General features: G+C 41.1%; 2 protein-coding genes across 3 annotated transcripts; one reads left to right on the top strand and one right to left on the bottom strand.

Annotated features, from left to right (window-relative positions):
• The first annotated feature begins 1,514 nt into the window (after nucleotides 1-1,514).
• On the top strand, nucleotides 1,515-5,266 carry LOC114785320 (interleukin-1 beta-like). 2 transcript variants are annotated; one of them, XM_028971413.1, is made up of 6 exons: nucleotides 1,515-1,751; nucleotides 1,905-1,956; nucleotides 2,039-2,237; nucleotides 2,421-2,597; nucleotides 2,713-2,852; nucleotides 4,474-5,266. In XM_028971413.1, exons 1-6 carry the CDS (start codon nucleotides 1,711-1,713, stop codon nucleotides 4,693-4,695), a joined length of 831 nt encoding a protein of 276 aa, XP_028827246.1. In that variant the 5' UTR covers nucleotides 1,515-1,710; the 3' UTR covers nucleotides 4,696-5,266. The 2 variants fall into 2 exon arrangements, with proteins under 2 accessions (XP_028827246.1, XP_028827245.1); XM_028971412.1 differs by having other exon boundaries at nucleotides 1,902-1,956.
• Nucleotides 5,267-20,393: 15,127 nt separating this feature from the next.
• Nucleotides 20,394-23,888, bottom strand: LOC114785321 (interleukin-1 beta-like). Its single transcript, XM_028971415.1, has 6 exons — nucleotides 23,758-23,888; nucleotides 23,540-23,594; nucleotides 23,259-23,457; nucleotides 22,899-23,075; nucleotides 22,644-22,783; nucleotides 20,394-20,950 (listed from the first exon to the last, which is right to left on the bottom strand). Exons 1-6 carry the CDS (start codon nucleotides 23,796-23,798, stop codon nucleotides 20,729-20,731), a joined length of 834 nt encoding a protein of 277 aa, XP_028827248.1. The 5' UTR covers nucleotides 23,799-23,888; the 3' UTR covers nucleotides 20,394-20,728.
• Between the last annotated feature and the right edge of the window lie 2,712 nt (nucleotides 23,889-26,600).

Below are 26,600 nucleotides of genomic sequence, written 5' to 3'. Positions count from 1 at the left end.
TGAAGATGTGAAGGCCCAAAGTACAACACAGTTGTTGCTGCAGAACAACAAAACCCTGTCACTGGCAAGACTGATGGCTGAAGGTCAGAGGCCTGTGATTGGAGTTGCTGAAGTAAGGCTGCATTTTGTGTGAGTAGATGTATTAGCAACCCTTGTGGTTCTTGTTTGGTCAGGCTGGTCCAGCTTTTAAAAAGAGCTGAGGAACAGACCTGAGCTGTGTCAGTTTCACGTGACAGTGCTAAAAGTCAAGACAAAAAAAAAAATAATAAAGAGTTATGTCACTGTTCAGCAAATGGTGGGGTGAACAAAAACAAACTATATCTACAAGGCTTCCTATCCATCATATCCATGAAGAAGCTAATTAAAGATATCATCTCACACAGAAGACTTAAATCATCAGGTTAACATTGCATAACCATTTACATTTACATTTACGGCATTTATCAGACGCCCTTATTCAGAGCGACTTACAATCAGTAGTTACAGGGACAGTCCCCCCCTGGAGTAAGTGGGTAGTAAGTGGGATTTGAACCTAAGTCTTCTGATTCATAGGCATGTGTGTTAACCACTAGGCTACTACCACCCTAGAACCGGTTCCTGGTATGAGCAATAAGGAAGTTGTTCATTTAGAACATGTGTAAGGGCAACTAAATAATCAATTTGAAGCAACAAGATCAACTAACCAGCTTTTCCAAGACAAAAACAAAACATATAAAACGTACCTGTACAGGTACCCATGATCCTACATTTACATTTATCAGACGACTTACAATCAGTAGTTACAGGGACAGTCCCCCCCCTGGAGCAACTTATGGTTAAGTGTCTTGCTCAGGGACACAATGGTAGTAAGTGGGATTTGAACCCGGGTCTTCTGGTTTATAGGCAAGTGTGTTACACACTATGCTACTACCAACCTGAACTGGCTGAAACAGGATTGTTCACTGAATGATGTCAACTACTGACAGAGTAATATGGATGGGCCAATCTTGGTATTTTCCAGGATTTTCAGTCTATCTGTCTGTCTGTGTGTTTATCTATTCGTCTATCCTAATAAGTCCCCAAGTCCAGGAGATGTGTTAAAAATTCATTCATCGACGTTCCTCTTCTTCCTTGATTAAACATAGGACGAGATGCAGAACAGTGACCAGTTTCTTTCTCGTAACATTTGTCGAAAAATGTTACGAGAAAGGTTTTAATTAAAAGATTTAATGCTGAATTTGAAGACGTCCTTCTTCATATGTGCATACATTGTATTGGTTTCAGCAATGAATTCATCAACCACGTCCTTGAGGTTAAAAACATTACTGGTAGTAAGGTGGTAGTAGCCTAGTGGGTAACACACTCGCCTATGGGGTTCAAATCCCGTTTACTACCATTAAATGCTGTAAATGTAAATGACTTATTAGTCAGTAATGTTACACAAATAACGCTCAAATGCACTTTTACTGTTTTTTTTTGTTGTTTTTTTTACTCTGGTGGCAACAGAGCTGGTGTTTACGACCCGACCTCTGCAATAAACCTGAGTGCTGCAACAGCGTCCTGTGTCGTCAGCAGAAATTCCCCCGCGCCGCCGTATAAAGAGCCGCCGCGTCTCCGCCGGTCGTCATTCAGCCCGAGGCAGTCCGGCAGGCTCACGGTCCCACCACCACGGAGCTGGACGTCCCTGTTTATCAGCCGCATTCTCTCGTGTCTCCATTTACCTTCAGGAAGATGTCAAGCACGCTGCTCGACGTGTCCCCGTCTTCGGACAGGTGAGGCGGACGATGCTTCAGTTCAGACACAGATTAATAGCACAGATTAAGACAAAGTCTGAGTTTATCGCTCATTTTTTTTTATGAAAAAGAGCACTTTTTAAGTTTTTTTTCGCTTTTTTTATTTTTTATTTTATTCTGTGTCCGCAGCAGCGCCGCCGCTGTCGAGTTTGACGAATGTGCAGAGCGCCACCATGTGAAGGAGGTAAGCAATCACGCCTGGGGACACTACAATGAAGCCCATCCTGGGACGCTTCCCAGCGAACTTCCCTGTCCTGTATTTCCAGAGCGGGGCGGCCGACGAGGACGTGCACTGCAGCCTGCATTCTGGGCTGCGTATCGAGATGTGCCAGCATCCGCACACCATGCACCAGGTCGTCAAGCTCATCGTTTACCTGAAGAGGATGAGGAAGAGCCAGAAGCTGATAAGCACTGAGTTCAGCGATCATGAACTGTGCGATATGTTCATGGGGGCGGTGATGGAAGGTAACTACATGGATTCCACAATGGCCTGATCCAGTTACATCACAATGCTCAGATCTGTGACAGACACAGTATATCAAATCTGTCTCCCTGCCTCACTTGGTTCAGTTTTCTGTTGTTCGGTAGTGAACAGTGCCGCTGTGCGATGCTCTCTTCACCGCTGACTCTCTGTCTCTGTCCCTACAGAGTGTGCAGTAATGGAAGTTCAGGAGCCCACCCATGCTGCGGCCCAAAACTTCAGCAAGACAGGCAAAGTGACACAGTGCAAAATCTGCGATGAGTACAACAAAAGCCTCGTTCTCAATAAGTCTGTTCCGGAACTGCAGGCCATTGTGTTGCCCGGAGGAAATGAAAGCAAGAGCGGTAAGTGCCCAAAAGCCTAATTTTGCACTGCACTTCATTTTGACTCTTTTGGGGAACTTCCGACGTAGTTGTGTCCGGATGACCTTCCATCACATGCATCCCTCTGTCTTCTCAGTGAAACTGAACCTGTCAACATATGTCACACCCACTGCCACAAGACCTCAGGCCCAGCCTATTGCACTGGGCATCGTGGACAGCAACTTCTACCTTGCGTGTAAAGCAACCTCAGACAAAACACCGGTCCTGACCGTGGAGGTAAGATTTAGAAAAAATGTAGCTACTTTTGTAATAACACCTAATATTATGTCTATTATTATTACCAGTTGTTTGAGATGAAGTTACCCAAGGTAAAATTTACTCCAGTAAAAGTAAAAGCCCTCTATTTAAATTTCCACTTGAGTAAAAGTACAAAAGTATTTCCCTTCAAATGTACTTAAGTATCAAAAGTAAAAGTGCTGCAATTTATTGTGGCTCTGGAGTTTAATTTGAATTTACTGGTTAAATCAATTCATTTTAGGTCAAAGGAATTTGTCACTTCTGACATCAATTTTTAATGTAATGCTATAAAAAAAACACCAATAATACACAAATATGCCACTGATATATTTACATTTGACATTTATCTGACGCCCTTATCCAGAAAAAGTTATAATCAGTAGTGACGGTCATCCTGGAGACACTCAGGGTTAAGTGTCTTGGCTTCGGACCACCTTTATATTTTTAGCCCAGACTTTGGAGTTTTGGAAGCCGAACCTGTGAATATTAACAGTTAAATGAACAGTTAAAATGGACATTTTAATGTACATTTTGTTTTCCATCTACTACTGTATTCACAATATAACTTGTTTTGGGTGATGATTATATCACATAACGGCTTGCATCGTATATTATAAGCAAAATTTATTAGATGATATATGTGGTCTACGCATTTGAAAAGACTGTAAACATGATCACCTAAATCTATTTTGACCTGTTAATGCAGCACACGTAAAATACGTACATCGCTGAAAAAGATGCTCTGAGGAATCCTTAAAAAACCTTCAAAAAGGTTATTTCACTGGCAACTGGACTTGTTATGGATCCTTGACAACGTTTCGCCCTTCCACTCCATCCCAGAGGGCTTTCTCGGGACTTGAAAATAACCTTTTTTGAGAACCATGACCTGGATGACTTAGACCTGAAATAACCTTCACAGATATCTTTGAAAATACATCCTACACACCCTACAGAGAGTGTGATGAGATAAATTGTTTGTGTTGTGGCATTTCAGCACCAAGTCACATGGGATCAGTTTAAATAATCTGGGAATGTAGCTGGGTACAAGCACAACTCCACTTGCCATTTTTTAAGCGTCATACTGTACATGACAGATTTGATTTTCCAGCATTTAAAGTTAAAATCATGTTGAAATCACAGTTTGTCTACTTCTGCGATTATGGCCTTATGTGTTTCCTTCGATTAGATGGTGAATCGTACAGATGAAATCGTACATGGCTAAGGAAGTCACAAAAGGCATTTGAAAGTGAAATGGACCTTCTTCATTTCTACAAATTTGAAAAAACTCTCAAATAAGGCTGAGGTGCAATTCTGGCAAACTGGGATCAGGCGTGTTCTCCCTCTTAAATCGCGGCATAAGCAAGTGTATGCAACCAGTTGTGTAGCAGGTCAACAGTCATGCGCTGAAATTCGATTGGTGCATTTACAGCACTCATTTAGTGCTGTAAACATACCGGAGTTAAAGTAAAAAGTCTCAGATACACAAAAAAACTACTTCCAGTGTAGTAGTACAGTGTCCACCACTAAATGACACTTGCTTGATTGTAATGTAAATATTATGTAAAATATCATTAAATGATATTTATCTCATCCTTCTCAGGTGATCAGTGATCAGCAACAGCTTGAGACCATTAACGCAGAGGGCGACATGGCGCGCTTCCTGTTCTTCAAGTCGGTCAACGGCCAGTCCATGAATACGTTCGAATCTGCCAAATTCCCGGGTTATTTCATCAGCACGTCTTTCAAGGACCAGAAGCCGGTGGAAGTCTGCAAACAGCAGGTCACCGAACGCATTAACACCTTCAGGGTGAACAAAGTGTAGCAGATGCACCGAAGTAAACTCCAGAGTGTATGTACTGTGTACAGACCTTTAGGTTGTGAGAAACATGATTTTTTTACTCAGAAACAAACAATTCTTTACCCCCGAATGTGCAATTGTTGCAAAGCATTTCATGTTGAATGGTGTTCCATACATGGGCATCATGCACAACAAATACGCACCGTGTTGCAGTCTGGGAAGTTCATATTGAATTTCTGCAGCTAATATTAAATGAATTTCTTTTATTTAATTATGATTTAATATGACTAAATTATGCATCATTATTTAATATTTATTTGTAATTAGTTGTCTGTCTAAAGCTTCTTACAGCTACAAATGCATCCTAGTTGTTGTTTCAGATGTACTAAAATTTGCAGTTTTGGCTCAGACCTTACAAGCTGTGTGCTTCTGCAGTGTCCTGCTGTCTTTGTATGTACTATTGTCCAATGTCACGATTGTTGCATTTTTATGTCTTTATGTCTTATAATCATTATTATTTGTCAGAACCACTGTGTCAGTATGTATTTACTGATATATATTGGCAATTAAAATTTTTCATATCGACTCTTGAGAATGGGCTTTTTTTTTTTTTTGCCCCTCGCCCCTCTCCCCTCCACTCAGGGCTCCGAAACCAGTTATATCACCTAAATTGTTGTAGAGGCTCCCAGCACATATATATCGGTCTGTAAGGTTTGCAAAAAAGAACCAGACAACGGATCAGCATCTACCTTTGGGTGTCAGGGACTTTCGAGCCTGTAGTCAGGCCACATTACGGTGGACCAGTAGACTCGGGATTGGGGAAATATTACAGTGGGATATAAAAGTTATTATTCAGACATGGCAGGTGACAGGTTCTGCATCACAAGGACACTATGCCTCAGTTTGATTTCTCACAGAATGGAAAAATATTAGTTTTTTCTGCAAATTTCACTTAATTTTATTGCACATTCCCACTGGCTGGTCCAAAGCATATTTAACTACGTGAAGAACGAAGAACCTTGAAAATCTTTACACTTTAATTGTGCAGTTTCAGCTCTTTGTCTTCATTGTCGTATTGCATCAGTTTTAATGAGAATTTTGTTAAATGTAGCATGTTTTGAGTAATTCATTATTGTTCAGTGCAACTCCTTAATCAGGGAGGGTGATTTGAGGAAGTCACCATTTCTGAAGGTTATCCTAAAAACCTGCAGAGAAGGGGTTCTCGGCTCGTAAGGTCGACCGAGCATGTCAGCTTAGTGCCGTCCAGGACCCCCGTCCCCACCCCTCAATACAGAGCTACACTAAACAGTCAGAAACAGTGAGGAAGAACATCCTGGCAATAGCTGCTGATGTGTCACGATTTCAGCCAGCGGCCTTCTCCTGCCGTCCCTCTGGGACGCAGGGACACCAGCAGAAGGCCTGCTGAAACCCAGCACGGAACCTGGAAAAGCACACACAGACACTTTCCCATGTAGAGTAGAAATCTCTGTACATGGGATATTTCAGTGGGTATTCCCCACTTTAATGAAAAGCCGGAGCTATGCTGGGCTGCCCAGGCACTCACTGCATTATTCATTTCCAGTTTGTGCCATAGATCTCCCTAGCGATACTGTGGCTGCTAATACCTAATTGCCAATTTAACAACCCGTCACACAAAATTAGATGGTGAACCCAAACACCAGCGCAGTTCTGTGCCAGGATGTAATTTCTGCCCCAACACAAACAATGCAGACGGGCCAGCAGAGGGAAAATACCAGTGCACTTAAGCTAATTTAAAATTGTGGCTATTCATAGCTGAATAAGGAGAGTTCAGTACATGAAACTGACACTGAAAATCATTCAAATTTTACAAATCCAGATTAGGAAAGATTATTATTATAGCAAAATATTTAACCAAAATATGCCCTTGCCGTGCCGCAGAAAATTGTGACAACTGGATGTGGATGGGTGTCCATATCTACTCCAACTCTACTGCAATTTATAATTACGTTAAGACTGAAATGTTAAGACTAAATGAGTTACACTACATTGCTGTGTGTTCTATGGTTTCTTTAAATAAAAACCATATGTATTCTTTGAAAGAATAAAGGGAATAATATACATTCATAAGAATTTTTTTTGGTGGGGAGAAGGGGGTAACATAGCTGTTAACGTATATTTTTTAAAAGATTATTTGGGCGATTATTCTATCGAATAGTCGACTATTATAATGACTATTTAGATGATTTATCTAACTATTATTTTTCTGTTGCATAATAAATAAAAAAACCCATAAAATCACTAATTGCCCCTAAAGATTAAATAGATGACTTTATTATACAAAAGTATCCAAAGCCAAACATCCTATGCTTAAACAAAACTCTTTTACAGTACCAATAACTCAAGTTTATTGGTACTGGGGCAGTGGTGGCCTAGCGGTTAAGGAAGCGGCCCTGTAATCAGAAGGTTGCTGAGGTGCCACTGAGCAAAGCCCCGTCCCCACACACTGCTCCCCGGGCGCCTGTCATGGCTGCCCACTGCTCACTCAGAGCGATGGGTTAAATGCAGAGGACAAATTTCACTGTGTGCACCATGTGCTGTGCTGCTGTGTACCTCATGTGACAATCACTTCACTTTACTTTACTTTAAGTTTAAAGGTTAAAAAACACTGTGGAGTTCACAGTATGGATATCCCAGCTTGTTCAAGACAAAATAAAATTACTGTTTCACAGTTTTTTTAAATGCAGTGCAAAAACAAACACTGTGCAGTTCACAGTGCAGTTCCTCACTGCAGTGTTATACCATGATTAATTTATTTGAATGCTGACATGACAAACTTTTTAAAAGTAATGTTATGTCCAACAATGCATTTCATCATCATCTAGCAGCTGTTCTTAGTAAATTGGAAAGGGGTGCACATCATTTTCAGGTTCTCACTAGAGCAACAGTATAACTTGGTTCTACTAATGTATTCATATTAATCTAGAGGTATTTATCTGCACAATAAAGTATTTCCAGACCTTAGCCCGAAGCAGACAGACATTCTGCTACAGGTGAATAAAATCAAAATCAGGACGCAAAATGTCTTCATTTAAAAAGAAAAAACTCTCAGATCCATGCTATTATTTCACTATATAGCTACTGGAATGTTTTAACCTGCATTTTGGAACATATTTAATGTCTGATTGTCATTTCTGTTATAGTTTTGGGACAAAATTCAGGACATTCTTCCCAAACTCCCTGCTCAAAGTGACTATTACTTGCTTCGATGGCTGAGAGGTGAGAAGGAATAAGATTATTTTAGTTACCAGTTAAGGAAGATGAATGAGAATTTAAATATGCAACCCTGAAGAAGAAGCCTATTATTTACACAAGGTAGAGATAAAGAAATCTCCAGCTGGATTTGGCCAGCTTTGTTGCTATAATCAGCACAACTGTTTTCATTCAGATCATTCAACAGGGTTTTATAATTATCAGGGACACATTTAGGTCAAAAAACACAGAATTCCATTGGAAAATACAAAAGTTCCTCTCTACACGTCATTTGATTTTTTTCATGCAAACGAGGACATGTCTGAGTGACATTGTGTGCAAATTAATAATAACAACAATAATAAGCTTTTGACCGAAGTCTTCAGCTAGGCGCATTTCTTTAATGGCTTTTCAACAGTTGGCCCCGTTTGCAGTATTTTTGTTCAGCAGCCACTCTATTTGTCCGCGGCCCGTGGTCAGTTTAACAACCATGGCGACAGAATGGAGCAGGCAGGGGTACAAGCTAACTTTGATGGTGTTCCTCTGGGGTGCGGTGGTGGGACGGGCGGAGGCGGCAGGCCCGGGCGGCAGCTACATGAACGTCAGCAGCGGGGCCACATCCAGTGTGGTCGCCGTGGACGTCAAGCCGCTTGAGGCTTGCTTCATTTAGGGGAGGAGCCTCGCTGCCGGATGTACTGCGTGACCTAATTTGTGTAATCTTGCTCTTGCATTCTTCTTCTGTGCCATGTAAAAGAGTGTTTTCAAAGGCCGGAGAGGTTGTCAAAAAAAAAGGAATCACCTAAAACCAAAAACTGTTGAGAAATAGTAATTTCTGAATAAAAATTAATAAAAATTCCCCTGTTCTGTACATCATTGTCCAAGTTACACAAGCATACATGACTTGCCATATCATATAATACTTCCATTTTGTGAAAATATTCACACAGAATACACTCAAAACAGTATACACATATGTGATCATTTATGTAGAACAATTAATTAGTCATACATGGTTTGTAATTATACACCTGGCCAGTAGGTGGTCTCGTTTGCACATGAAGCTTTGAGAAATTAACCCTTTCATGAACCACTTGGCTCAAGTGGTTCGACAATCCAAAACTCCAACACCAAAACTCTCCTCACGCTTCCTCCTCCGGCTCCACAACAATGAGCCTGGACTGGTGGATGGAGTGGTCCTTAAGTAGTCCCGGTCATGTGTGTTGACTAGCTGGCAGTTGACAAGGGAATTAGTGGGTGGAACCATAATCCAAATCTCCGCCCAGCAGACAGCCTAAAAAGGAAACACGCACAAACACATAGCACCCCAAACCATTCTACGGCTCAAAGGACGTACCAGCACTTGCACAGTCTTTAACTCCCATTGCAGTTGGACTGAACCAGGAACACCAGGGAAGGGAGAAGCCTAGCAACAACTGCCCTCCTGTGTGACCCCGGAGTGTTTGTGAGTTTTGAAACTTATTGAATTGCATGAAAATGGAATTTCATTAATTTCGGCGTGTGTGTGTTTGCCATTACAGAAAGCCATTAAGGCCACACCAGAGTCACAATTTGCAGGAATTAAAAAAGTGCTACTGATATATATTAGCTGATGAAACTTACTCCCATAACTTATATAATAATATGGTAAAGTAAAAAAAATGTCCACAATAACATAAAATAATTTTAGAGGATCTTGGATCTATAAATATACTAAATGTACACAGAATTTAAGCTTCAAAATTCAAGATGCAATAAAACGAGGCATGACTGCTCATTGTAGAGTGTGCTGCACTCTGCTATGCAGTCGAACTGTCAAGCCTACCAGCAGGATGAGCACAAAGTGATCAACTGGTTTTCCCCACTGGTACTGTGTATCGCACGCTTGTCACTCTCGTTGAACTTGATCTCCTGGATGACGTCTGGGTGTTTGAGGACTCGGAGTAAGACTGTCTGAGATCTGCAGTGGGCTAAAGAGACTAAGAGAAAAACTCACAATTCTCATTAGGTCTATCACATGGAGAGACAATAATAAACAATCAAAAATTCCATGATAATAACCTGTAACAGTTAATAAGCTTTATGATCTTAAACAGTAATGCAGTTTCAGTAAACAACTGGTATGAAATATTATTACAGTCTTATATAAGTCTCATAAAAATAACTGGTTAGAATGTCATGAGCCCTATGACACAGAATAAATTATTTTGATAAGTAAAAAAATTATCATTAGTCTTTATCTTCTGTAAGATGTAGGTTTACCCACATACACTTTTAATTTGTGTTAAACATAGTGCACACTATTATCCAGCATCTTTTTTTTTTACTATTAAGAACATATCTTTCTCTCCCTCAGTGAACATGCTCTTAAGTGATTTTAGGTCTAGGTACTGAATTCCAGCTGCTTCACTACCAGTTCTCTTCTGTGAGACCTCTTTTCTGTAATGATGAATTCAGTGTCAGTGCTAAATTTCAGACAAAGTTGCTTTGCTACCTGTAATTTTCCAGCATTTCTCTCTACAGTAGATTTCTGTCAGATGGCCAGAAAGCAACGAGCTTCCAACACCAAGCCCAGATCCTTGAAGATGGGATCTCCTTCACCCTCGTTTTTCACCTTCTGGAAGATGGCCAGGTGAGATTTGCCTGATAGAGAAAGTGAAGTTACAGACTGTCTGCTTATAAAAACCATGCAGGCAAATAATCATAACTTCATAAAGTTTATGATAATGTAAAACTGTGGAGAATAGTATACAAACTCTCTCTACACACAAAAGCACTGTATTCAAACCACTCCAACTTGATGTTACCTGGCAGAAAGAGGCATGGCACAATAGAGGTTAAGAGAATTAACTGTTTCTAATTTATTATTTTAATTATTATTGCAGTTACATGTGAATATTGTATGTAAAAAAGGTATCAATGTTACAGAGAAAACCAAAATGAAAAGGAGAAAAGGTAGAGAAAGAGAGAGAAAAGCCATGAGAAAAATAAGAAAATAAGAAAAGACTCAGGTACTGATGGGATGATTCCCCTCAGCTTCCGATGAAAAAGAAGATGGAACTCCCGAGACCACAAGTAAACATTCCTTTATACATTTGACCCACAGGAAGTTGTCACAGACCAAACAGAATTTGTTGTTTCTGTCTTGTCCCGGTGGTGCTCTGCAGGGAGGGCATTGCCACAGCAAAGACCCCAAGAGACACCCTAACTTACCGGATATACGATTCTGATCACAAACACCAAACCAGGGAAAAAACATCCCAGACGAGCCCCCATTTGTCACGTTCCTAAATCTAGGGGTCTTAGAAACGCAACAAGGTTGTGGAGAGGAGGAGGTCCACTTATGGGTGTCTCTTGGGGTCTTTGCTGTGGCAATGCCCTCCCTGCAGAGCACCACTTTTGTTATTTTTCCTTTCTTTCTTTTGGAACTACTCCGGGTGGGGGTACACGTCACACGAACAGCCTCAGCTTGAGTCTGCCGGGGTGATGTTCGTTCAAAGTTGCCTCCAATAGGTACCCTCTGAATAGCAGGTAGGTTAAGGTAGCTTGTGTTAGGCATGTTTAGGACCGGATTTACAATTTTGCTGTTGTGTTTGTGGCCTCAGGTATATGTTCGGTGGAGAGAAGTTTGTGTAGGCTTGGGTGGTTGTTAGTATTCAGCTTTTTGTTTTTTGGCGTACATGTTTTGTGTGGGGCAGTTGATCTGTTTGTGTACACAGGTGTGGGTCTAATGTTAGCACAAGATTCATTTTGAGTGTGGTGGCTGTGTTGTATAATTTTTGTGGATATTCATTAGTGCTCCTTCTGCATTCGTTTGGCACAGTGTTTGAAAGAGACGATATTTTAGTTGTTGTGTGGTGTTCGCTCAGTCTCAGTAGTGAGGTTCTTCAGCGGAAGGATACTGTTTCAGTTGTGGAGCATGTTGGTTAATAGGAATGTTTTTCCCGGCCCTGCCTGCTGATGTGCTCTTGTCAAGTTTTCTGCCGATCCGTGAGTGACTCTGATGCGGATGTAAAAATCCGTGAGTGCTCATTGGAGAAGCGTGAGTGGCTTGATTCAGCGAGAGTTTGTCCAGAATGCGAATACCATAACTACATGCTCGCAAGATGGTGCAGGAGCTTCAGCTTTTGCCAACTAGAGTGTCAGCGTGAGCTTGAGCCCAGAAAGTTGGAGCAGCAGGTTGGAAGGGAATGTGACTAAGTACCAGTGTGTGCTTTTGTGTACCACTGAGTGTGCTTTTGTGTAAAGCTCCCGTTTACACAAAAGCACACCTCCCGTTCGTGGAAGGAGTTGAGGCCTACCAGCTCCACCTGCCATCTGCCATTGGTCACCTCCACCTGTATAAAGAGACTTCAGATGGTGTTTGAGAGGTCCCGAGGGTCTGCTAGGCCCTTACTCTTTCGGGAGGTCCCCAGGGTCCACGGAGATCTGCAAGGAGCTCCGTTGGGGATCTCATTCGTGTGTCTTGTTGCTTTGTGTGATAGATCCCTTTGTTGTTAGCCTGTTAGCTTTTAGCCTGTTATGTGCCCTTTTTGTTAACTTGTGTGTGTTTGAGTTATCCCCGCTGGACCATCCCTTCCTTTAGGCTGTTTTAATGTAGGTTAGCTGTGTTGAGTCTGCTGTTCTATTGTACCTGTTAGCTCACTGTGAATAAAAGCACTGTTTGTACTCTTTGTTTGCTGGTGAGTATGTAAAAGTGGACCTCCTCCTCTCCACAACCTTGTTGCGTTTCTGAGACCCCTAGACATACTTTACTTTACTTTACTTTACTTTACTTTATTTGGCAGACGCTTTTATCCAAAGCGACTTACAATGGGAAGACACCAGCAATTCTCGTTCGATTTCTATAGAATATCAAGTATACAAACTAAGAGCCCTGATAAGGCTTAGACTTGTCATTGAAGAACATGCTCGGAGAGTGTTGGGTGCTAGACTAAGAAAAATTATAATGTATTTATACATTTTGTATTTATTTGTTAAATGTGTATGCATGTGTATGTGTTAAATTTGTCTGTAATATTTTTGGAATAAGAAGGTTTTCACCTTCTTCTTAAAAGTGGTGATAGTCTCGGCTAGTCGTGTGGAGGAGGGTAGGTTGTTCCACCAGCCAGGGACAACAACGGAGAACAGACATGATTGGAAACGGAGACCCCGTGAAGAAGGAATTTTTAGTCTCCTTTCGTTTGCCGATCTGAGAGAGCGTGTAGGAGTGTATCTAGGTAGTAGTGTGTTGATGTAGGCGGGCGCAGTTCCATTTACAGCCCTGTAGGCAAGCATCAAGGATTTGAACTCAATGCGAGCAGCTACCGGGAGCCAGTGGAGGGAGGTAAGGAGAGGTGTAACATGGGTGTATTTTGGCTGATTGAAGATGAGGCGGGCTGCCATATTTTGGACCATCTGGAGTGGTTTTATGGTGACTGCAGAGGCTCCAGCCAGGAGAGAGTTACAGTAGTCGAGTTTGGAGATGACCATTGCCTGGACGAGGAGCTGCGTAGCCTGTTGTGAGAGAAAAGGCCGAATCTTGCGAATGTTGTAGAGAGTGAACCTGCAGGATCTGGAGATCGCAGCAACATGATGGTTCAAACTCAGTTTGTTATCTATCCAAACCCCAAGGCTTTTTGCAGATGCCGTGGGTGTTAACAATAGCGATCCAATTTGAATTGAAAGGTTTTGCTGAGGAGAATTGTTGCCCGGAAAGATCAGAATCTCGGTTTTGGATAGGTTGAGTTGGAGGTGTCGCTCAGACATCCATGCCGATATGTCTGAGAGGCAGGCCGAAATTTTTGTTGCTATAGTAGCATCTTCTGGTGGGAATGACAGATAGAGCTGGGTGTCATCAGCATAGGAGTGATAGGAGAAGCCATGTGATTGGATGATGTGACCAAGTGACAGGGTGGTAGTAGCCTAGTGGGTAACACACTCGCCTATGAATCAGAAGACCCTTGTTCAAATCCCACTTACTACCATTGTGTCCCTAAGCAAGACACTTAACCCTAAGTTGCTCCAGGGGGACTATCCATGCAACTACAGACTGTAAGTCGCTCTGGATAAGGGTGTCTGATAAATTCTGTAAATGTAATTTAATGGAATGGAAATATTCACATATCAATGACCAATCGTGTTTATGTCTGGAAAATAACTTAATGACTGTGACTTAATTACAATTAATCAACAAAAATTAAGATTTTTTTATATATATAAAAAATATATGTTCATATATAAAAAAATATATGAACAAAAATGTATATTTTAATGGAGATAAAGGTTAGGACACCCTACCCCCTAAGAACTAGTATATAACTTCAGTGACACACCTTTGGTAGCCTTTTATCAGTCTCTGACATTGATCAGAAGAAAGTTTGTCCCACTCCTCAGCGCAGAATTCTCTCAGCTGTGAGATGTTTGAGGGTTTTCTTGCATGTACAGTCCGTTTCAAGTCACCCCACAGCATCTCAATGGGATTAAGATCAGGGCTTTGACTTGGCCATTCCAGGACTCTCCACTTCTTAGTTTTTAGAAAGTCCTTGGTGGATTTGCTGGTATGCTTTGGTCCATTGTCATGTTGCAGTATCCAGTTCCGCTTCAGCTTAAATTTTTTTGCAGATGGTTTCACGTATTCTTTAAGCACCCTCTGATACACAGTTGAATTCATGATGGATTCTATGATGGTGAGCTGGCCAGGTTCTGCTGCAGCAAAGCATCCCCAAACCAAGATACTGCCACCTCCATGCTTCACAGTTGGTATGGGGTTCTTTTCGTGGAAGGCTGTATTTGGTTTACGCCAAACATGTCTTCTGTTCTGGTGTCCAAATAATTACATTTTAGACTCATCTGTCCAAAGTACATTATTCCAGAAGTCATTGTCTTTGTCTATGTTTGCTCTGGCAAACTTCAGTCTGGCCTTAATGTTTCTCTTAGAGAGCAGAGGTTTCCTCCTTGCACACCTCCCATGAAAGTCATACTTGTGTAGTCTCGTTCTGATAGTAGAGTCATGCACTTTCACACTGACAGTAGCCAGAGACTGCTGTAGTTCCTGTGATGACATTTTAGGATTTTTGATTACTTCTTTGAACATCTTACAATCTGCTCTGGGGGTCATTTTGCTTGGATGGCCAGACCAGGGCATGGTGGCAGTTGTTTTGAATGTCCTCCACTTGTAAACAATTTTTCGGATGGTGGAATGGCTGATGTCAAATTCATTTAAGATATTTTTAAATCCCACAATCTTCTTTCTGAGGGCATCAGACAGCTCTTTAGATCTCACCATGGTGCTCACTTCAATACTTCAACAGTCAGGAGCACACCAAACTAATCTGAGGTTTAACCAGGGCGAGGCTCCTTTAAAATGCTGGGTAACAATGTACTGATCATATGCACCTGACGTGATACAGCTGTGTGTGATTTTAACCATTTTAAGTGGGATAATATGTGGGGGTGTCCTAATGTATTCCTCACCAGAAATTGCATTATTTTTTAATTACATTTCACAGAAAGTTTTAAAAAGGCCTTTCTTAATTTTAATTGTTTAGTGTCAACAGGGGGGGGGGGTTGCCTGTAGCAATCTTGTCTTGAAGGGAAGTCATGAAGGGGAAGAGGAGACAGAACCGCTGTCAGCATGTTTTCATATGAAGATGCTGATAACCACAGTTTCATTAACCTTGATGGTAATGCAGAGTCAGTGCTGTAACTTGAATTAGCCACTAATTAGCTGAAATAGTAGCGTAGTGGTTCATCAACCCTTTGTTCTTCCAAGGGGACTGAAATGCAGAAAGTAGAAAGTTAATAGGTGGGAGCAGTGGTAATTATTTCCAGTCCAAAGACTGAAAAGCTACCATACCTTACCGTGATTGTTTAAATGTAAGTACCTGCAATTTGGTCACAAGTAGCCTTCCAGTGTTTTTTTTTTTGTTTTTTTTTTATATATATTTTATTTGTTAAATGAAAGCGAACTTAGATATGATTTCATTTACAGGGCCGAGTGGAGGTGGAAGCTGGAAATGAGAGCATGAAATTAGAGAATGGGCCCTTCTCCTACTATGGAGTGATGGCTCTGAGCAGTCCAGCTTTAGGTAAGTCACATATCTGAAAATAAGCAGGTAAAAAGGAAATGTTCTGAAAAAAGGTGGCGAGAAGAGGTTCTCAGACTGGTTGTGGGGAAAATTGCATGTCCGGGGGAAAACGTGAACCATATTGATGGTGTAGTGACAGATGGTGACAGTGGGAAACATGATGCATGTCGCACGTTCTCATGTCATACAAACATGGTGCATGAGAAACTGGATCCAGGAGAGATAAAGGGTCACCTTGAAGACTGTTGGCTGAAAACACTGTTCTGTCTTATTTTTAGAGCTGTTGAGAAACAACACAGTTACCTACTCTGTTATACAGTTTGTTATACCTTTGTGGTTGTATATCATGATGGCCAGTCACTGATTGACTCTGAGAAAGTCAGTTGTTTTACAACTTAGACTGACAGCATTCAGTGTATTTCTTGTTCAGTTTACTATTAGTTATTATTTAATGTCTTAAGAGAAAAAAAAAATTGTATAATTTTTATTTCTACTGTTATTATAATTTTGGAGGTATACCATAATGAATCTATCTCTCTGTATAACCTGTACTGCCCACACCAAGGGTTTCCAGCCCAAGCCTCCAGCTCCTGTCATAATTACCTCTCAGTTTTTGAACTGAATCAGGTTTGGTGGAACTGGGAGAGAACTAAGCTGTGTGAAGGACTCCTGCCCTTGTGTTGGAGACACCTGGTCTGGATGGAAAACAGAGGATTAAGTCACTGGGATATGATGACCAAAATTCCTCACAGTGGTGTCAGTGAGCTTTCACACAGTGGATTTAAGTAGCCATTTTATAAATTTGAAGTTCTTCTCTATGTCTCTCTCTATCTCCGTCTGTGAACGCCTACATACGTGTCAATACGCATTGACATACTGTGCATAGCCTATGGTTTGTCAAGTCCATGCGGGCATGACGCGGCGGGTGTACGGAGAGCAGGACGAAGAGTGACGAGGAGACAAGGAATGAAGGATGCTTTCACCTGACATCACGAAACAGGGGTTTAATTGGTGAAGCACAAGACAGGGGAGACATCAGAGACGTTGACACTGGTGAACACGGAACATGACGTTAAAGACCTGACAGCGAACAGAAACGAACAGGGCAGCTTTAAACAATTAACACCGGTGAAAACGATTAGGGAACATTACACAGGACAGATCCCGGACCGGAGTAACCCCTTTTCGGACTGGATCGTGACATGGCATAGTATTAGTTCCAGTAGACATCATTACTTCCTCCAAAATCCACCTCTCCCAAAGAGCCCTGGTTCAACAAACTGTCATGATCCGGTCTGAAAAGGGGTTACTTAATTATGTCTGAATAAAAACAATAACTTTTATATCCCACTGTAATATTTCCCCAATACTGATCCTACTGGTCTACCGTAATGTGGCCTGACTACAGGCTCCAAAGTCCCTGACACCCAAAGGTAGATGCTGATCCGTTGTCTGGTTCTTTTTTGCAAACCTTACAGACCGATATATATATGTGCTGGGAGCCTCTACAACAGTTTAGGTGATATAACTGGTTCATGTGACTTCCTTCACTGGAAACGGTACAACACGTGCCTTCGCTTCGGACAAGGATTCTCAGTTCTATTCCTGTGAAGGCCATGGCATGGATGCCACGTTCTACTGTGCCACTTTTGAAGACTGGAAGTGTCATAAGTGGCCAGAAATACATCTTTCTTTTCCCAGCCTGAGAAGGATCCATCTGATGATGGGGTCCAAATTATGCCACAATTCATGGCATGGCTTCTTTCAGAGATTCAAGATTCAAAGATTCAAGATTTAAAGAACTTTATTAATCCCAGAGGGAAATTGCTCTTGGTTATACAGTTGCTCAGATTAATCAGATTAATTAATTAATTAATCTACCGGGAAAATAAATAAAAAATATAAAATACAACGAGAAATAACAATAAATATAAGTAAAATAAAATAGAATAGTAATTAGCCCTCCACATAATTTAGTTACCTATTGCACTAAAACTTAGTGTAAGTGAAAAGAAGAAGTATTGCACAAGTGTATTATTATCAGATATTGCACTTAGAACAAAAGTGTAAAATATTAGTAGTTATTAACCAGGAACTACTGCTAGTCCCTGACCTGTAGTAAAAATGCTATAGAGAAGAGTTATATAATTTTATGGCTGTAGGGAGAAAAGATCTCCTGTGGCGCTCCGTAGAACACCTGGTCATAATTAGTCTCTGGCTGAAGATGCTCCTCTGGTCGTCCCTATAGCGGGTGAGAAGGATTGTTCAAGATTGTTCATATTTTAGACAGAATCCTCCTCTTTGCCACGACATCAATAGAGTCCAGATCCAAACCGACCCTTCCAAAATCGGACAGATCCGGCCCTTTTAATTACCTTGTCCAGTCTGTTTCTGTCTGCTGCTTTTATGTTATATCCCCAGCAGACCACTGCAAAGAAGACGACACTCACCACCACAGATTCGTAAAACATTCGAAGAATGGTATTACAGATGTTGAAAGATCTGAGCCTTCTCAGAAATTACAGCCTGCTCCGTCCTTTCTTGTAGAGGGCCATTGTGTTAACTGACCAGTCCAGGTTATTATCTAAATGCACTCCTAGGTATTTGTACTCAAGCCTGACAACATACCTGCCTGGCTGTTGTCGGTATGGGAGATGTCGGTTGAGCAAAACACTAAAATCAAAGAACAATACGAAACAAAACCGGGCCCTTGAACAGAGACATGCCCATGTTTTACTCCAACCTGTCCGTAATTTGGACCGAGTAATAGTTAACCACCCTGTGATAGGTGCAGTGGGTTGGAATGAATCAGGTGTCTGCCAGGAATGGGAATGGGAATCACTCCTTTCTGAGGTGCTCTTTTTTCCAGCTGGACCATGCCAGACTTTTTTTTTTTCCAACGGATGTTCGTATTCTGTACACATGAGGTGAAAGAAGTCGATCACATATATCACTGTTGAGAAGGGGGTTCTCAACCCAGCATTAGAGAGATTGAAATGAATGTTGGCAGTGTAGATATGAACAAGTGAAAATGTGTTGTGAATTGAAATGAAACAGAAAATGTAACTGTGGAAAAATCAAGAGTTGGTTTTTAATATGTCAACATTTGTTGTATTAATGGTGTCAACCCAGTGTGTCAGTCCTGTGTATCTTTGAAAATCTCTGGTTTCCGACATGTGAATATTTTTCCAAGCCATTTTCCCACCTTGTGCTGTGTTAAACTGGCTCACATCTTGGATACTGCCAGCCACCCCAGCTTTGATTCTTCATGGGGAAAAAAAAAAATCTCTATAGACCATGACCTGTTCACCTTTTTAACTACAGCCTTTTTGCCAATGAACATTTAGAAGTCTATATTTAGAAGATGCTATGTATGTTTGTAACATAATAAAGAAGGCTATAAGCGACTGAGAATATTTAAGACCAAATGTGGTGCTTTGTCTTTTTCTGAACTAGAGACTTTTTCTGAATATTATGTGTGAGGACAGGGGGTGGGGTAATCAAGACCTTCATTAGTAGGGTTACTTGTGCCTTGGATTACATGGCATCTCCTGAAATGGCCTCGGTGACCTTCCTCTGTCTCCTGGGGGGCAGGGCTGAAAGAGTGGAAGCCACGGTGTATGTAATGCCACACTGGGCATGCTGCCCGATCAAGCTGGGATTATTTCACATGTTCAGAGCATCCTGGCAGGAACACACTAAGGTCCAAAATGGCCTAATGTACAAGCGGGTCAAATAAAAAGAAATCTAGTCCGGCATCACAGTGTGGTGTAGTTTTGAATAAAACTACACCACGTCTGTTGCAGATCGCAGTGAACGTGGTACACGTGTGCTCCGCAAAAAATAAATGATGAGCTAGGTGGATGCACGCAAAAACGTAAGAGTGGCCAGATATGTGTGTGTATTACTATGTATGTGACAGATGAAGGAGTTTAATCTTGAATTAGACACACACACTGGATGCAACATGCTGCCTTAATCTCGCTCACGGTTTCATGCATGCACTGCTGTCACAGGCAAGCAGATAAGAGTTCCCTGTAACCAAGCCAAGGGAAGAGAAAGGACGGTGAATGCTCATGAACGCAAAATGAAGATGGGAACGTAGCCGGTGTTGCCATGTGCCCGGAATGTGACGCACTTCGTCATTAAACAAAATGGGCAAAAAAAAAAAGCCATTTCTTAAGAGTCGATTTGAAAACTTTTTAATTGCCAATATTAATAAGTATAAATGTATAAATTCTGACACAGTGATTCTGACTGAAATAATAATGCAAATAATTTAGATTCTAAGACATAAAGACATAAAAATGCAACAATCATGACATTGGACAATAGTACATACAAAGACAACAGGACACTGCAGAAGCACACGGCTTGTAAGACCTGAGCCAAAACTGCAAATTTTAGTACATCTGAAACAACAACTAGGGTGCATTTGTAGCTGTAAGAAGCTTTAGACAGACAACTAATTACAAATAAATATTAAATAATGATGCATAATTTAGTCATATTAAATCATAATTAAAAAAAATGTAATATTAGCTGTAGAAATTCAATATGAACTTCCCAGACTGCAACACGGTGCGTATTTGTTGTGTATGATGCCCATGTATGGAACACCATTCAACATGAAATGCTTTGCAACAATTGCACATTCGGGAGTAAAGAATTGTTTGTTTCTGAGTAAAAAAATCATGTTTCTCACAACCTAAAGGTCTGTACACAGTACATACACTCTGGAGTTTACTTCGGTGCATCTGCTACACTTTGTTCACCCTGAAGGTGTTAATGCGTTCGGTGACCTGCTGTTTGCAGACTTCCACCGGCTTCTGGTCCTTGAAAGACGTGCTGATGAAATAACCCGGGAATTTGGCAGATTCAAACGTATTCATGGACTGGCCGTTGACCGACTTGAAGAACAGGAAGCGCGCCATGTCGCCCTCTGCGTTAATGGTCTCAAGCTGTTGCTGATCACTGATCACCTGAGAAGGATGAGATAAATATCATTTAATGATATTTTACATAATATTTACATTACAATCAAGCAAGTGTTATTTAGTGGTGGACACTGTACTACTACACTGGAAGTAGTTTTTTTGTGTATCTGAGACTTTTTACTTTAACTCCGGTACGTTTTTTTAACATCAAATATCTTACTTTTCACACCACTACTTTTTCCAAAAGCAGTCGTTCCTTTTTTCAATTTTTTTCAAAGATCAAATCTAAATGAGTGCTGTAAATGCACCAATCGAATTTCAGCGCATGACTGTTGACCTGCTACACAACTGGTTGCATACACTTGCTTATGCCGCGATTTAAGAGGGAGAACACGCCTGATCCCAGTTTGCCAGAATTGCACCTCAGCCTTATTTGAGAGTTTTTTCAAAGTTGTAGAAATGAAGAAGGTCCATTTCACTTTCAAATGCCTTTTGTGACTTCCTTAGCCCTGTACGATTTCATCTGTACGATTCACCATCTAATCGAAGGAAACACATAAGGCCATAATCGCAGAAGTAGACAAACTGTGATTTCAACATGATTTTAACTTTAAATGCTGGAAAATCAAATCTGTCATGTACAGTATGACGCTTAAAAAATGGCGAGTGGAGTTGTGCTTGTACCCAGCTACATTCCCAGATTATTTAAACTGATCCCATGTGACTTGGTGCTGAAATGCCACAACACAAACAATTTCTCTCATCACACTCTCTGTAGGGTGTGTAGGATGTATTTTCAAAGATATCTATGAAGGTTCTAAGTCATCCAGGTCATGGTTCTCAAAAAAGGTTATTTTCAAGTCCCGAGAAAGCCCTCTGGGATGGAGTGGAAGGGCGAAACGTTGTCAAGGATCCATAACAAGTCCAGTTGCCAGTGAAATAACCTTTTTGATGGTTTTTAAGGATTCCTCAGAGCATCTTTTTCAGCGATGTACGTATTTTACGTGTGCTGTGTTAACAGGTCAAAATAGATTTAGGTGATCATGTTTACAGTCTTTTCAAATGCGTAGACCACATATATCATCTAATAAATTTTGCTTATAATATACGATGCAAGCCCTTATGTGATATAATCATCACCCAAAACAAGTTATATTGTGAATACAGTAGTAGATGGAAAACAAAATGTACATTAAAATGTCCATTTTAACTGTTCATTTAACTGTTAATATTCACAGGTTCGGCTTCCAAAACTCCAAAGTCTGGGCTAAAAATATAAAGGTGGTCCGAAGCCAAGACACTTAACCCTGAGTGTCTCCAGGATGACCGTCACTACTGATTATAACTTTTTCTGGATAAGGGCGTCAGATAAATGTCAAATGTAAATATATCAGTGGCATATTTGTTTTTTATTGGTGTTTTTTTTTTATAGCATTACATTAAAAATTGATGTCAGAAGTGACAAATTCCTTTGACCTAAAATGAATTGATTTAACCAGTAAATTCAAATTAAACTCCAGAGCCACAATAAATTGCAGCACTTTTACTTTTGATACTTAAGTACATTTGAAGGGAAATACTTTTGTACTTTTACTCAAGTGGAAATTTAAATAGAGGGCTTTTACTTTTACTGGAGTAAATTTTACCTTGGGTAACTTCATCTCAAACAACTGGTAATAATAATAGACATAATATTAGGTGTTATTACAAAAGTAGCTACATTTTTTCTAAATCTTACCTCCACGGTCAGGACCGGTGTTTTGTCTGAGGTTGCTTTACACGCAAGGTAGAAGTTGCTGTCCACGATGCCCAGTGCAATAGGCTGGGCCTGAGGTCTTGTGGCAGTGGGTGTGACATATGTTGACAGGTTCAGTTTCACTGAGAAGACAGAGGGATGCATGTGATGGAAGGTCATCCGGACACAACTACGTCGGAAGTTCCCCAAAAGAGTCAAAATGAAGTGCAGTGCAAAATTAGGCTTTTGGGCACTTACCGCTCTTGCTTTCATTTCCTCCGGGCAACACAATGGCCTGCAGTTCCGGAACAGACTTATTGAGAACGAGGCTTTTGTTGTACTCATCGCAGATTTTGCACTGTGTCACTTTGCCTGTCTTGCTGAAGTTTTGGGCCGCAGCATGGGTGGGCTCCTGAACTTCCATTACTGCACACTCTGTAGGGACAGAGACAGAGAGTCAGCGGTGAAGAGAGCATCGCACAGCGGCACTGTTCACTACCGAACAACAGAAAACTGAACCAAGTGAGGCAGGGAGACAGATTTGATATACTGTGTCTGTCACAGATCTGAGCATTGTGATGTAACTGGATCAGGCCATTGTGGAATCCATGTAGTTACCTTCCATCACCGCCCCCATGAACATATCGCACAGTTCATGATCGCTGAACTCAGTGCTTATCAGCTTCTGGCTCTTCCTCATCCTCTTCAGGTAAACGATGAGCTTGACGACCTGGTGCATGGTGTGCGGATGCTGGCACATCTCGATACGCAGCCCAGAATGCAGGCTGCAGTGCACGTCCTCGTCGGCCGCCCCGCTCTGGAAATACAGGACAGGGAAGTTCGCTGGGAAGCGTCCCAGGATGGGCTTCATTGTAGTGTCCCCAGGCGTGATTGCTTACCTCCTTCACATGGTGGCGCTCTGCACATTCGTCAAACTCGACAGCGGCGGCGCTGCTGCGGACACAGAATAAAATAAAAAATAAAAAAAGCGAAAAAAACTTAAAAAGTGCTCTTTTTCATCAAAAAAAATGGATGTCACGTAGGGAGCGATAAACTCAGACTTTGTCTTAATCTGTGCTATTAATCTGTGTCTGAACTGAAGCATCGTCCGCCTCACCTGTCCGAAGACGGGGACACATCGAGCAGCGTGCTTGACATCTTCCTGAAGGTAAATGGAGACACGAGAGAATGCGGCTGATAAACAGGGACGTCCAGCTCCGTGGTGGTGGGACCGTGAGCCTGCCGGACTGCCTCGGGCTGAATGACGACCGGCGGAGACGCGGCGGCTCTTTATACGGCGGCGCGGGGGAATTTCTGCTGACGACACAGGACGCTGTTGCAGCACTCAGGTTTATTGCAGAGGTCGGGTCGTAAACACCAGCTCTGTCGCCACCAGAGTAAAAAAAAACAGTAAAAGTGCATTTGAGCGTTATTTGTGTAACATTACTGACTAATAAGTCATTTACATTTACAGCATTTACGTACAATCAGTAGTTACAGGGACAGTCCCCCCCTGGAGCAACTTTGGGTTAAGTGTCTTGCTCAGGGACACAATGGTAGTAAGCGGGATTTGAACCCCTTACTACCAGTAATGTTTTTAACCTCAAGGACGTGGTTGATTAATTAATTGCTGAAACCAATACAATGTATGCACATATGAAGAAGGACGTCTTCAAATTCAGCATTAAATCTTTTAATTAAATCTTTCTCGTAACATTTTTCGACAAATGTTACGAGAAAGAAACTGGTCACTGTTCTGCATCTCGTCCTATGTTTAATCAAGGAAGAAGAGGAACGTTGATGAATGAATCTTTAACACATCTCCTGGACTTGGGGACTTATTAGGATAGACGAATAGATAAACACACAGACAGACAGATAGACTGAAAATGCTGCAAAATACCAAGATTGGCCCATCCATATTACTCTGTCAGTAGTTGACATCATTCAGTGAACAATCCTGTTTCAGCCAGTTCAGGTTGGTAGTAGCATAGTGTGTAACACACTTGCCTATAAACCAGAAGACCCGGGTTCAAATCCCACTTACTACCATTGTGTCCCTGAGCAAGACACTTAACCATAAGTTGCTCCAGGGGGGGACTGTCCCTGTAACTACTGATTGTAAGTCGCTCTGGATAAGGGCATCTGATAAATGCTGTAAATGTAAATGTAGGATCACAGGTACCTGTGTGGGTTCTTTTGCCGGCCATGGCTTTAACCTGAACTACGTTTTATATGTTTGTTTTTTTGTCTTGGAAAAGCTGGTTAGTTATATTTTTGCTTCAAATTGATTATTTAGTTGCCCTTACACATTTTCTAAAGGAACAACTTCCTTATTGCTCATGCCAGGAACCGGTTCAAGGGTGGTAGTAGCCTAGTGGTTAACACACTTGCCTATGAACCAGAAGACCTAGGGTCAAATCCCACTTATTCCAGGGGGGGGGGGCTATGTAACTATGCAGACATGTTCATATTGTAATAGGTGTAATATAAGATGGATGATGGCATGACTAAACCTTTTCTCAATGGCTGTATTACTCGAATGTCACAATTACCAAAAGACAGATACTGTTTGCAGGTCTTGCACAACACACAATTATTCATTTTTTGTTTCCTTCAAAATGTAGAGCTTCTAGTCCTTGTATGTTTTCTTCCTTTGTCCTGGTTATGAAAAGCTCATTGATCAAAATGGGTCACAAGTGTTCACAGGTATTGTATGGAGGGACAACCAGGCATTTGTTGGTCATGTTTCCTAAGGTACTGTGACCACACAATTGCCCAAACATTGTTGGCAATTAAGGACAGTTTGTCTGTGGTTTCACTGATAGGTCATTTAAAAATACACATAGGAAAACTCTGCTACCAAGGTGAGGTTGTGGAAGATGGCTTCATGACACAAGGTAGTTATAAAGCATCAGCAAAGTCTTTGCCAGGCAAAGATTTCAAAGCAGACGCTGTTTTAAAGATGCACTGTTTCAGCTCTTCTGAAGAAGCACACAGAAACTGGTAATACTAAGGACTGTAGATGCGGCTGTCTGCCGAAGAAATTATGGAGATTTGGACATGATTAATCGTGTCCTCAATTCTGAGAAATATTGGCAGATACTTATCCATGATGCAAAACCATCAGATATTGCATGACCATTGGCCCCTAATTCTTCAGGTCATTCAGAACTATCAAAGCATCATGAAGAATGATGTTCAGGAAGTTTGTATGGCCACCCACAGAGACTTGATCTCATTTTCATTGAGATTATCTGGAATTTCCTGAAGAAACTGAAGGATTTGGCGAAGCCTACAGACACAGAAGACACAAAAGTGGGTTACAGAAGATCTGTGGTTATTTCTCCAACCTACAAGCAAAGTTCCTTAAAAATGGTAAATGTACCTAGAAGAACTAATGCTGTTTTGAAGGGCAGTCACACCAAAGATCAATTTGATTTTGATTTCTCGTTTATTCACTTCTTCTTCTTCCTATGGCTGCTCCCTTCAAGGTTTTGCCACAGCAGACAATGTTTGTTTAATAACTGTTAGGCGGTCCTAGAAAAGACCCTTACATGTTTTGAAAAAGATGATTTTGCACTTTATGAAAATACTGTATATTTTGTAGAACAATAAAAAAGGGGGTGTTTGAGAATTCCCTCTTCTGTGAAAAAACTTAAAGGAGGAAGTTAGTGCACAGGAATTTTAAGTACGGAAGTGATGAAATCCTGTGACAAAAGAGGGGTACGTGTATAATAATAGAGTATCTACATATTTACATATAATAGAGTGTATCTACATATTATGTACAAGACTCATAATCTGTGTAATGTTTACATTAGGCATGTATGAATATTCAGTTCTAAATACCACAGTCCTGCTGATCTCACATTATCAGACCTCAGTATAAGGGTTTCACTTCTCCATTGGTGTCTCCATTGATTTTTCCTTGTTACATAAAAAAAAAAAAACAGCACT

Source organism: Denticeps clupeoides, chromosome 3, assembly GCF_900700375.1.
Source record: "Denticeps clupeoides chromosome 3, fDenClu1.1, whole genome shotgun sequence".
In the NCBI taxonomy this organism is placed as follows: domain Eukaryota; kingdom Metazoa; phylum Chordata; class Actinopteri; order Clupeiformes; family Denticipitidae; genus Denticeps; species Denticeps clupeoides.
Note: the sequence above shows the minus strand (reverse complement) of the source record. Positions and strands in the feature narration are given on the sequence as shown.

What these genes read in the sequence shown, in the direction of transcription:
- LOC114785320 (XM_028971412.1), top strand. Translation starts at nt 1,711, where the DNA reads ATGTCAAGCACGCTGCTCGACGTGTCCCCGTCTTCGGACAG. An exon ending in CATGGGGGCGGTGATGGAAG is followed by an intron (nt 2,238 to 2,420) that starts GTAACTACATGG and finishes CTGTCCCTACAG; the next exon opens with AGTGTGCAGTAATGGAAGTT. An exon ending in CACCGGTCCTGACCGTGGAG is followed by an intron (nt 2,853 to 4,473) that starts GTAAGATTTAGA and finishes CATCCTTCTCAG; the next exon opens with GTGATCAGTGATCAGCAACA.
- LOC114785321 (XM_028971415.1), bottom strand. Translation starts at nt 23,798, where the DNA reads ATGTCAAGCACGCTGCTCGATGTGTCCCCGTCTTCGGACAG. An exon ending in GTGTCCCCGTCTTCGGACAG is followed by an intron (nt 23,595 to 23,757) that starts GTGAGGCGGACG and finishes CTGTGTCCGCAG; the next exon opens with CAGCGCCGCCGCTGTCGAGT. An exon ending in AGCGCCACCATGTGAAGGAG is followed by an intron (nt 23,458 to 23,539) that starts GTAAGCAATCAC and finishes CTGTATTTCCAG; the next exon opens with AGCGGGGCGGCCGACGAGGA.